The 9796-nt window shown below is 47.5% G+C and overlaps 1 protein-coding gene across 1 annotated transcript; it reads right to left on the minus strand.

The window, feature by feature from the left end:
- Nucleotides 1-192: 192 nt before the first annotated feature.
- Nucleotides 193-7854, minus strand: LOC308572735 (integrin alpha-M-like). The gene is made up of 7 exons (XM_081169100.1): nucleotides 7712-7854; nucleotides 6304-6381; nucleotides 5555-5682; nucleotides 4613-4758; nucleotides 4239-4392; nucleotides 2023-2173; nucleotides 193-529 (listed from the first exon to the last, which is right to left on the minus strand). Exons 1-7 carry the CDS (start codon nucleotides 7767-7769, stop codon nucleotides 375-377), a joined length of 870 nt encoding a protein of 289 aa, XP_081025226.1. The 5' UTR covers nucleotides 7770-7854; the 3' UTR covers nucleotides 193-374.
- Nucleotides 7855-9796: the final 1942 nt, after the last annotated feature.

Raw genomic sequence — 9796 nt, forward strand, 5'->3', positions numbered from 1 at the left:
GAGGAAGGGCGAAAAGATTCACACACCTTTGTGCCGCGATGTGAGAAAGATATTCTCCCATGTTTGATCTTGCAGGGACAGCAGTGTCACAACATTAGAAACAGGTGATTTTTGTGCACCCCCAAAGAGCTCTAGCAGCCTATTGGGCACTGATGTGGAGTCAATTTAAGTAAGAAACAGCAGGGACCCAGCTGGTGAGCAGGCAGCTTTATTGACTTCTGCACCCTATAAGAAACCAGATTAAAAAGCTATGCGCCTGAGGAAGGACCTCCATGTTCCAGGATCTGACGTTCTGCCCCTTCAATCTTCTTTGTCCTTCTCTCCCCTTCCTTCCTGAACCCTCCATCCACTGCCCATCTCAGGCGTTGAGAACCCTAGCCACATTTTCCCTGCTTGGCAGCCAGCGCATTCAGTTTGGTGTTCACCTGATCGAGGCCACTGAGCACTCGCTCCAATTTCTGCAGCACCTGGGGATCTGAGCAGGTGTTCAAGGGCTGGGGCACCACCGTAGGCCGTGGAGCAGCTGCACCTACAGAGAAACACAGCACCATTTCCCATTACGTAGTTGTTGCCGCATCCTTGGTCGACTGCCATCTTCTAGTGCTTAATACATAAATTCAGAAGCGTTGGCGTTGAAGCCTCTTCTGCCCCACCTCCACTGAATCCAGAAGCCCTGCCTCACAATCCCAGATTCACCCCGTCTTCAGAAGTCAGGGCCGCTGTGTCTTTTAGCAGCGGAGCAATAGCAAAAAATAACCAGCTTTCAAAATCCCAATCCCTGCTTGGGGCAGGAGATGCAATATGGCTGAATTTCTGCCTTTCTCACATGGGAATGCCCTCCCATCAGATGCCAAGGAGATAAATAACCATACAACTTTGACATCTGAAGGCAGTGCTGTATCAGAAAGTTTTTAAAGTTTGATGTTTTAGTATGTTTTTATATGTGCTGGAACCCGCCCAGAGTGGCTGGGGCAACACAGCCAGATGGGCAGGGTATAATTCTAATTATAATTAGCAGCTATGAAAGGCTGCTTAAAAACAAAAAACGACCACTCATAAGTTTGTGCTGTTTGATATATCCCCTTCTCTCCTTTGTATGTGGTTTCATTGCATGGTTAGCATGGTTAGAAATCTTGTGATGATCAGATTATAACACACATATTACAGATTAGGCCAAAGGTCCATTTAGTCCAGCACCTTCTTCCTCTCAGTGGCCAAGCACATGCCTCCAGCAAACTTCCAAGCAGGATGTGAAAGCGATCTCTCTTCTAACAACCCCACACCTCCTCCTGGTGGTGTTTTGCCCATACAACATGGCGATGGATGGTGAGTGGTACCCACTGGAACTGGCAGGATGGAAGGCAGAGAGGCCAATAGTAAGTGGAGTCAGAGCCACTAAGAGGCAGAGCCTGCCTCCTCTTCCTCCTGCCTACTTACAAGGTCCAACACTGAGACTAAGGAGGAGGCAGTGGACTGGGTGGAAGTAAGCAGGCAGGCAACTGGAGGCTGGCTGACGGCAGGCAGAGGTTTGTGGGGCAGTGCCCCATTTGCCCTAATGGACCAGGATCAGCCTCCGCTGATGGAGACTCCGTTTAGCTATCATAATAATTTATTATAATAATAATTCTATTGTTTATATGCCACCCATCTGATTGGGTTGCTCCAGCCACTCTGAGCGGCTGCTGGCAAAATATAAAAACACCATAAAATATCAAAAAATCAACATTTCCCACAGTTGATTGGCACCGATTCATCCTCAATCCTCTTTGCATTTACTCAGTTCCATTTTGAAGGTGTTTAAGTGTGGCCCTCACCCCCATCTTGTGGCAGCAAGTTCCACAGATTTGTTATGTAATGTAGAAACACAAAATTATTTACATGACGTGTACATTTAAAAAATAAATATCAATATCCACAGTTATGCAGAATATACAAGGTCTTTTCCAGACCCCCCCCCCCAAATTCACAGGTTGCTGCTTCCCCCCACCCTTCCCCTTCCCCATAGTCCCCTAATCCCAGTACCGTGGCTGGTGCAAATCTTTTCTTTCAGCTCCGCCTGGGAGTCCTGGAGGCCTGAAAAGTGTCTTACGACAATGACATGCTCTGTGGGCGGGTGGGAGGCCATGGTATGGAGCTCACGTTGGGCAGTTGTACTTGTGAATCCCAGGCCAACCTTCCAGGAGAAACAAAAGTCACCAAGAGGCAGTTTGTGCTGCACTTTGGATGTGGTGTGAGGCAGACACGAAAGAGGAACGGCGGGTTTCACCAAAGCTCAGGCCTTTCCCCCAGTGACACGGCAAAGAGTGGACAGCATGGCCCAGAACGCATCGCCTCCAAGCTTCCACAGATGGAAAGAGGCGGGTGGTTGTAATGCGCCATGTGCATCACTTCCTGTGTCCCTCTCCCTCCTTGGGCCCCTGCAGAAGGCTCTGTCATGCCTGCTGGATGCTGTAGTCATTTAATCCGCCACATTCATTTACTCTGCTGACTTAAAAGCTAAGACGGTGTTTGTGGTTTTGTTTAAAGATGCACTAGAAAACCATAATTGTCTATCCGTATGCTGTCATGTTCAAAATATGACCCTGCACTTCCAAAAGGGTGGGGTGCTCACTGCACGGTGCCCTTTAGGGTTCAGGGATGGCTGCTTACAAGTAAGGCCCCAGAGAATTTGTGTTTCCTGTGGCCTTCTGCCTGGGGAGCTCGTGGGCTCTTTTATACCAAAGAGAGGTCTTAGAAAATGGGGACAGTCTCAAGTAAACAGGGAGAGGAGAGCTGAGGGGAACCGCCACACAGAGGACTCAGGTAATAGGTGTGCTGCCGACCACAAAGCCACCTGGAAAACAACTGTGGTGGCCATTGGGACCTGCCCAGTTTGCAAAAACTACTAGTTGCGTATCAGTCTCTCCCAGACAGAGGCTCTGTGGGTTCGGGGTGAGTTAATGGTGAATCTACACCTGCAACCTGGGCACACCTTGAGAGGTCTGTGCTGGAGGAAGGGAAAGCCCCAACTCCCTCCAAAGGACATGTATGAGCCTTTTCTCATATACAACACAGGGGTGGATAGGTTAGCTTGATCACTCTGAAATCTGGCAAAAATGCTTTATAGTTTTGGGGTATGTTTTCCTCCATTCCTGCTGGCATCTATCTGCCTCGAGAAACAATGGAGTCAAACTGCAGCAATAGCAGCACCAAAGTGACCTCCCTGGGGCGCAAGCCTGCGCAGTGTGTCCGGAGGTCCTGGGCTGCCCAGACAACAAGGCCTCCCTCTCAGCCTCACTGGCGTGGCCAAGGAAAGCAGAACCGTATGTTTGGCACCAGCTTGGCTGCAAGAGTTGATGAAAGGAGGCGTACAAGGCGCAATCCAACCGTCTTGGGGATTCCACTCCGAATTTGTGTAGGGTTAACTCCTTAGCTTTTTCTTCTCCCAAAGATATCTGGCCAGTCAAAGCCTTTTCCCGGGGTGTGGCTGCTGCCTCATGCTGACAGCTTCTAGGAGCCACAGGTGAGTTGAGCGCAGGTCCACAGTTATTCCCATTTTACAGATGAGGTAAAGCAAGAGGTGGGCAACATGCAGCTTTTAGTATTTATGGTTGCTGATCTGCTCTAGTTGCCCATTTAGTCTGCTGCTGGTTTTAGTTTTGTACACCAGCCTGAGGTTTTGTTGCTTTTGTACTGTCACTGTAAGCTGCCTCCCCCCTGAGTTCCAGTTTAGCTGAAGGGTTGGCCCTTGAAACATGCAACTTAAATAAGTAACATAGGCAGCTACCGTATTTTTCGCCCTATAGGACGCACCGGCCCATAGGACGCACCTAGTTTTTTTGGGGGGGGGGGAATAAAGGGGGGGAAATATCCCCCCCCCGCCGTGGATATCTGCCCGAAGCGCGGGGCGCTCTGCTTCCTAAGCCTTAGTGCAGGGATTTCCCGCAGGGCTCCCTAGGCTGCGGATGTCTGCCCAAAGCGCGGGGCGCTCTGCTTCGGCATGCCCCGCGCTCCGGGGAGCAGGCTGCTATCCGCAGCCTAGGGAGCCCTGCGGGAACTCCCACGGGCTCCCCAGGCTTGCTGATAGCTTCCTGAAGCGTGGAGAGCGAGAGGGGTCAGTGCACACCGACCCCTCTTGCTCTCCACGCTTCAGCAAAAGCCTGCATTCACCCCATAGGACGCACACAGTTTTCCCCTTCATTTTTGGAGGGGAAAAAGTGCGTCCTATAGAGCGAAAAATACAGTAAGTTTGTTCTCACCCCAACCGCAATGCGTGTGATTCCAGCTCTGTTGGCCTCTTCAACAATGTCTGCATACTCCAGAGGGTCGCCCGTTTTCTCCCCGTCTGTCACTATCACAAGGAACTTCTTGGCTGTGGGGCGAGCTCCTTTTTGTGTGGTGAATAGTTCTTTCCTAAAAGCGGGAGGTGAGAGAAAGGCTGGCGGTGAGTGTGGCAAGTAACAGCTACGAAGGCCCAAGTTCCCACTTTCCCAGGCTCAACAGGCATTCTGCGTTTCACTATTGCTGCATCTCCATGGTAGGAAAAGCACTGTTTGAATTTCTGCACCAACACGGGGGGGGGGGGAGAGGAGGCAGGGAAGGAGGGGGAGAGAACGGGAGCAAAGATACCCACACCACTTTTCTGATCCCGGAGGCCGTATGGGAGCCGCCTCCCAGCTGTTTGATTCCACTGATCAAGAGGTCAGCATTCCGGTCTCGGCTGAAGCGTCTGAAGTCAAAATGCTCTTCGAAGCGGTTAGAGAACTGCAGGAGGGCAAACTGAGAAAAGAGAGAGATTAATGAGGACACGGCTACTAGCCACAATGGCTATGCTCTACTGTCCACTGTCGGAGGCAGTATGCCTCCTCTGAATGCGAGAAACTCGACGGGCCACTAGCCTGACCAGGCAGGGCTCTTCTTAACCTCTATGATATTTGTATTTAAGCAGGTGAGCCAGACAGGAGGAGCAGCCTGATTCTTAAATCAGCTAACAGCTGCCAGGATCAGTTTGTTTGGGGGCCAGTGGCTACCCAGCTGCCTTCTTCCCATTTTGGATTACATTCATCATTTCTCCCAGTTCAGGTCTGGTTACTGTTCTTGTTAAATAGAGAACAGGCGCTTTGCTGCCTCAGGCTGAAAACCCAAATAGGAACCCCTTATGGTGATACGTGTATAATAATTAACTAAATATTTGACAATTTGCTGCCCTTGAACAGTAACCCCAAAGTATCCAGGAATGCAGCCACGACATCCTTTGTTATTAACTCCTACACCCCCCCGGTGGAGTGAAGTGTGCAAGGTCAGAGCAATGGCTTCCCAAGGGACTTGGAGGCAGTGAGCCCTTGTGCTTCTCAGCCAAACCCCACTCAATTTATCAGGAACAAGGGGTCATGCTGAGGTTCAGTGCAGCCTGCTCTTTCCCCCACAAAATCCTACTCTTTTACCCCAGCGGCATGTGCCCGGCAGCAAGGCACATGAAAATTGCAAGAATCCTAGCGTTTGTCTTGAATCTTCCAACATTTAAACCAACTCTGGGAGCTGACACCATGCCCTCTTGCCCATTTCCCCTACTGACCTGCGCATTATGGGGAATGCTTTTCATTACGAGCTTAATGAACACCTTCAGTTGCATGAATTCTGATGCCCGCATGCTGGATGAACCATCCATCAGGAAGACAATGTCCCGGGCCTCATTCTGACACTCTGGGTAGGGTGAAAGCAAGCCAGAAAGACTCATCCCAAGTCAAAACCATTCCTTTTCATTCCGAATACTCCTCAACTCAGTGACAGTTTAATTTTCTGCATAAAGTTGCCACCTTTCTTTCCCACCCCCACCTCTTACAGATCCCATGCATTTAATCACGGCTACATGATAGTTACACTCCATGTTAGAAGAACCTTGACCTCTTCAATTTCTGCTAGTTCCATAGGGTATAGTATTTATTTATTTTATCTGTTTATTGCAAATTTATAAAAAGTGGGGCGGGGGGAATAGAAATGGGGGGGGGAGGCAAAAATAAAACACCACTGTCAGTTCACACTAACTGTACAATAAGCACCACTACATCCATCTTAATTTACACATACAAATTGATAGATGCTATCCAAATGTTCCCAGTAGGTATCCAATTGAAACTGATGTTTATCAAAAGTAATTTAAAGTGGCCAGGGTGTTAATATCTTGAGTCTATTGAGTAGAAGATGGGGAACTACAGTTTCCAGGTTTATTTGTTGGGGAAGCCCACGGCTGTTAAAGCAGCAAAATCTTCTCTTTCGAGGAAACAACAACAACAACTGACATTCTTCTGCACAGTCTCTACTCACGTCCTAATTGCTGGTTGCTCTGGGGGGTTTCTGGGTCAGCCAAGGCATCTGTGAGATCAAAACTATCACCAGCAGACCCTGTGAGAAAGGGAGAAAGGAGCTGAGCCAATACCAAGACAATCAAGAGAAAATGGAGACCATGTGTGTGAGATAGAGACATGGTGGGGCAGAGAGGTGTGTATGTTGCTGCTGCTGCACATCTGTGAAAATGAAATAATCCCCTTTGATCGAGTTATTGCTGTATTCCCTGTCTGCAAAAGACATGTTTTTTTACTTATTTGACCCTTTGACTATACAATTCACTAGGTGCTGCCAGCCCTGCTCGCTTTGCTTGCCAGCCCTGCTTATCTCTCTGCCAGCTGCCCTTGCCCCACACCTCACTGAACCTCCTCCTTTTACAAAACAATATCAACTTGACAAAATACACTTCCGGAGCTGCAGCATCTGAAATGGCAGGCTGCACTGGGCCTCTAGTGTTTGTGCATGTGAAAATGTGCTAGAGACAAGATGCATCCACCCGTTACTTGGAAATGACTAGAGATCTTGGAAAGAGAGCTGAAGTCTTAAGTCTAGTTAGACTAGTCTAACTGTTAGTTAGACTAGTCTAACTGTTAGACTACTGCAATGTGCTATGTGTAAGGCTACCTTGAAGACCGTTCAGAAACTATAGCTAGTGCAGTAGACATGACAGCTAGTTTCTTAACCATTCAGCCCAGACACTGAGATCCAGCTCCGAGGGCCTTCTAGCAGTTCCCTCACTGCGAGAAGTGAGGTTACAGGGCCTTCTCAGTAGTGACACCCACCCTGTGGAACACCCTCCCATCAGATGTCAAGCAAATAAACAACTATGTGACCTTTAGAAGACATGTGAAGTTTTTAATGTACAGGGAAGTTTTTAATGTTTGATGTTTTACTGTGGTTTCAAATTTGTCGGAAGTCAGCCAGTGTAGCTGGGGCATCGCAGTCAGATGGGCAGGGTACATATAAAACCAAACAACAATAACAACTTTTAGGGTGTCCTGGTTTTTACTTTTTGAAATATGGCAATCCTAAGGAACAGGGATTTATCAGAAACAGCCAACCAAAAAAGAGATTATTGTCAGTAAGGAGTGACCAAGGCCTGAACAAGACTTTTTCTGCCTGGGGCAAAGGACAAGATTTCCCACAACAAAAATACAGCCAAAATGGCGGTTGAGCATTACTTCTGTGCTGGCCATAGGACACTGTCCTCCACCACACCTCATTAACTGAGGACAACCTAGAGCAGGTCGTAGGATGTGGCACGCACAGCTCTGCCCTTCCACACATTGCTGCCATTCCCGGCCCCCAACATTCTGTTGCCTGAGGCGGTCGCCTGGCTCTACCTAATGGTAGAGACAGCCCTAAGTCCTGGATAGCTGGAACTGACCTGCTGCTCCCAGGAAAAGGAGGGTGATGATGATGATGGAGAACCCCAAAGCTCCCATGTCTTGTCTCTGATCTCTGCCCGTCAGTTTTTAGCCTTTTCACTCTCGGAGAGCCGCAACTGGTGCAACAGGGCAAAGGCTTCTCCTGAACGTAGGCTGGAAGTCGGAAGGGCACTGACCAGGAAAGGCCATCTATCGGGGTAGGAGAGGAGAAAGCAGCAACCTCACTTTGCAGGCAGCTGCAGCCTCTTTTTGATGTGCAAATATTTGCAGCCCTTTTGAACTCCTGAGTGGTAGCCAGCTTAGTCGGTTGTAGTGAAAATAACAAGTGTCCCTGTAGCACCATAACGAAAATATATGTTTGATGACTCAAAGGGGAAAGTTATGCTGAAAGACTTGGTAATCTTACAGCCAACCACTACGAAAGCAGCAAAAGGCTGAATTCATTGGAAGTTTGGTATCCAGAAACGTGGTCAGTGGGGAAAAAAATAACACACAAGATGAAGGCATTAAGGAAAACAAAGGGGCCTGACAAATTTAGAGAAATGTGGAATTGCTGTATTTAATAAATAAAAAGAGAAAACAATGTTATCCCAGCTCAAACTCATGGTAACTGATCTTGGATAATGGTATTCTTTCCATGGGGCTGCATTTCTCCTTTGTTCAGTTGCTCTGTTTCCAATGGTGGTTTTGTATTTGGTTTTTGGCCTTGCACCAACTCTGTTGTTAATTGACCTATATTTTGCTATTGCTCCATTATGTATGTTTGTTTATAAAATTAAATGAACACAGATTGAAATATTTTCTGGCATCATCATCATACACTCCAACTGATTTGCCAGGAAGTTTCTTTCTTTCTTTCTTTCTTTCTTTCTTTCTTTCTTTCTTTCTTTCTTTCTTTCTTTTTCTTTCTTTCTTTCTTTCTTGACCTTTCCCTGGTAAATAACTGACCCTATTGCTGTGGGGTTTGTTAGGGTTTGCAGCATTGAGATTTTTCAGGGTTTAGCTTTCTCCTCCTGGCCTACCAAGTTTTTAAAGTGCTGGTGATGCAGGAGGGGTTGGAGCCTAATTACAGTGGTACCTTGGTTTACGAACTTAATCCGTTCCGGAAGTCCGTTCTTAAACCAAAGCATTCTTAAACCAAGGCATGCTTTCCCATAGCAGCGAGGGACTCTATTTACAAATGGAACACACTCAACAGGAAGCAAAACATGTTCTTATTCCAAGGCAAAGTTCACAAACCAAAACACCTACTTCCAGGTTTGCAACGTTCTTAATCCAAGTTGGTCATAAACTAAGCTGTTCTTAAACCAAGGTATCACTGTACTGGAAGCTCTGGAATGCCTCTTCCCCACACCCTTATACAGTATGGCTAGTAGCAGCCTCTCATATACATATGTGTGGAACAGCTACTGAACATGCTTGTGGACTAGTAGCTTTGGTAGTCATTTCCAACATTTGCTTTCAGCACTTGGCATTGAAGCAGCAGCTATGGACACAGAACAACTTATGACTCAGTTTTCCCCAACCAGGATTCCAAACTAGCAATTAAAAAGTCAGAACGCACTTTCCCCCTCCTGCTCTGTTTCACATTCAGCCCCTTCTCTTTCAATTTGTAGCAGCAGCCACCATGCAGGAAGGCTGCCCCATCATTCCCATGGCGAGAGCTTTCGCCATCTGGACTGCAGCTTTTAGAAGCTGTGGGGGAACAATATTTTGATGCGGCCCAGAGCTCCTTCCTTGATGTTCCTTTATAAGATGAAATAAGGAAGCAGAAAGGTCCAGTATTTCAAAGGCTCTTCTGTTAACGACAGTGAATGGCTAGCATCATATGTACCTTACAAAAACAAAGCAACCTTCACCCACCTAATTCCACATTCTGCATTTACAAAAGGCAAATCCTGGGTCCGGTACAAATTATACAAATAATTCATGCCTGGTCCTGCCATTATTGAACTGAAGAACAAGGGGAAATGGCACCTCCTTTGCCACCAAAGGCTTCAAAACATTCTCTCTATTCTGATGTTCAGTGCTGACGCCCACACAGCACTGTCCACAGCCAAGAATGATAGAGGGAGCTATAAGCA

Source organism: Podarcis bocagei (genome assembly GCF_964188305.1).
Source record: "Podarcis bocagei genome assembly, chromosome: 13".
NCBI lineage: Eukaryota > Metazoa > Chordata > Lepidosauria > Squamata > Lacertidae > Podarcis > Podarcis bocagei.

Bases quoted from the DNA above. Each gene is read 5' to 3' on its own strand.
- LOC308572735 (XM_081169100.1), bottom strand. From the start codon at position 7,769: ATGGGAGCTTTGGGGTTCTCCATCATCATCATCACCCTCCTTTTCCTG. The intron at 6,382-7,711 runs GTCAGTTCCAGC...CCTTTCTCACAG, and splicing joins CCTTTTCCTGGGAGCAGCAG to GGTCTGCTGGTGATAGTTTT. The intron at 4,393-4,612 runs GTGGGTATCTTT...TCCCGCTTTTAG, and splicing joins TCCGGGATCAGAAAAGTGGT to GAAAGAACTATTCACCACAC.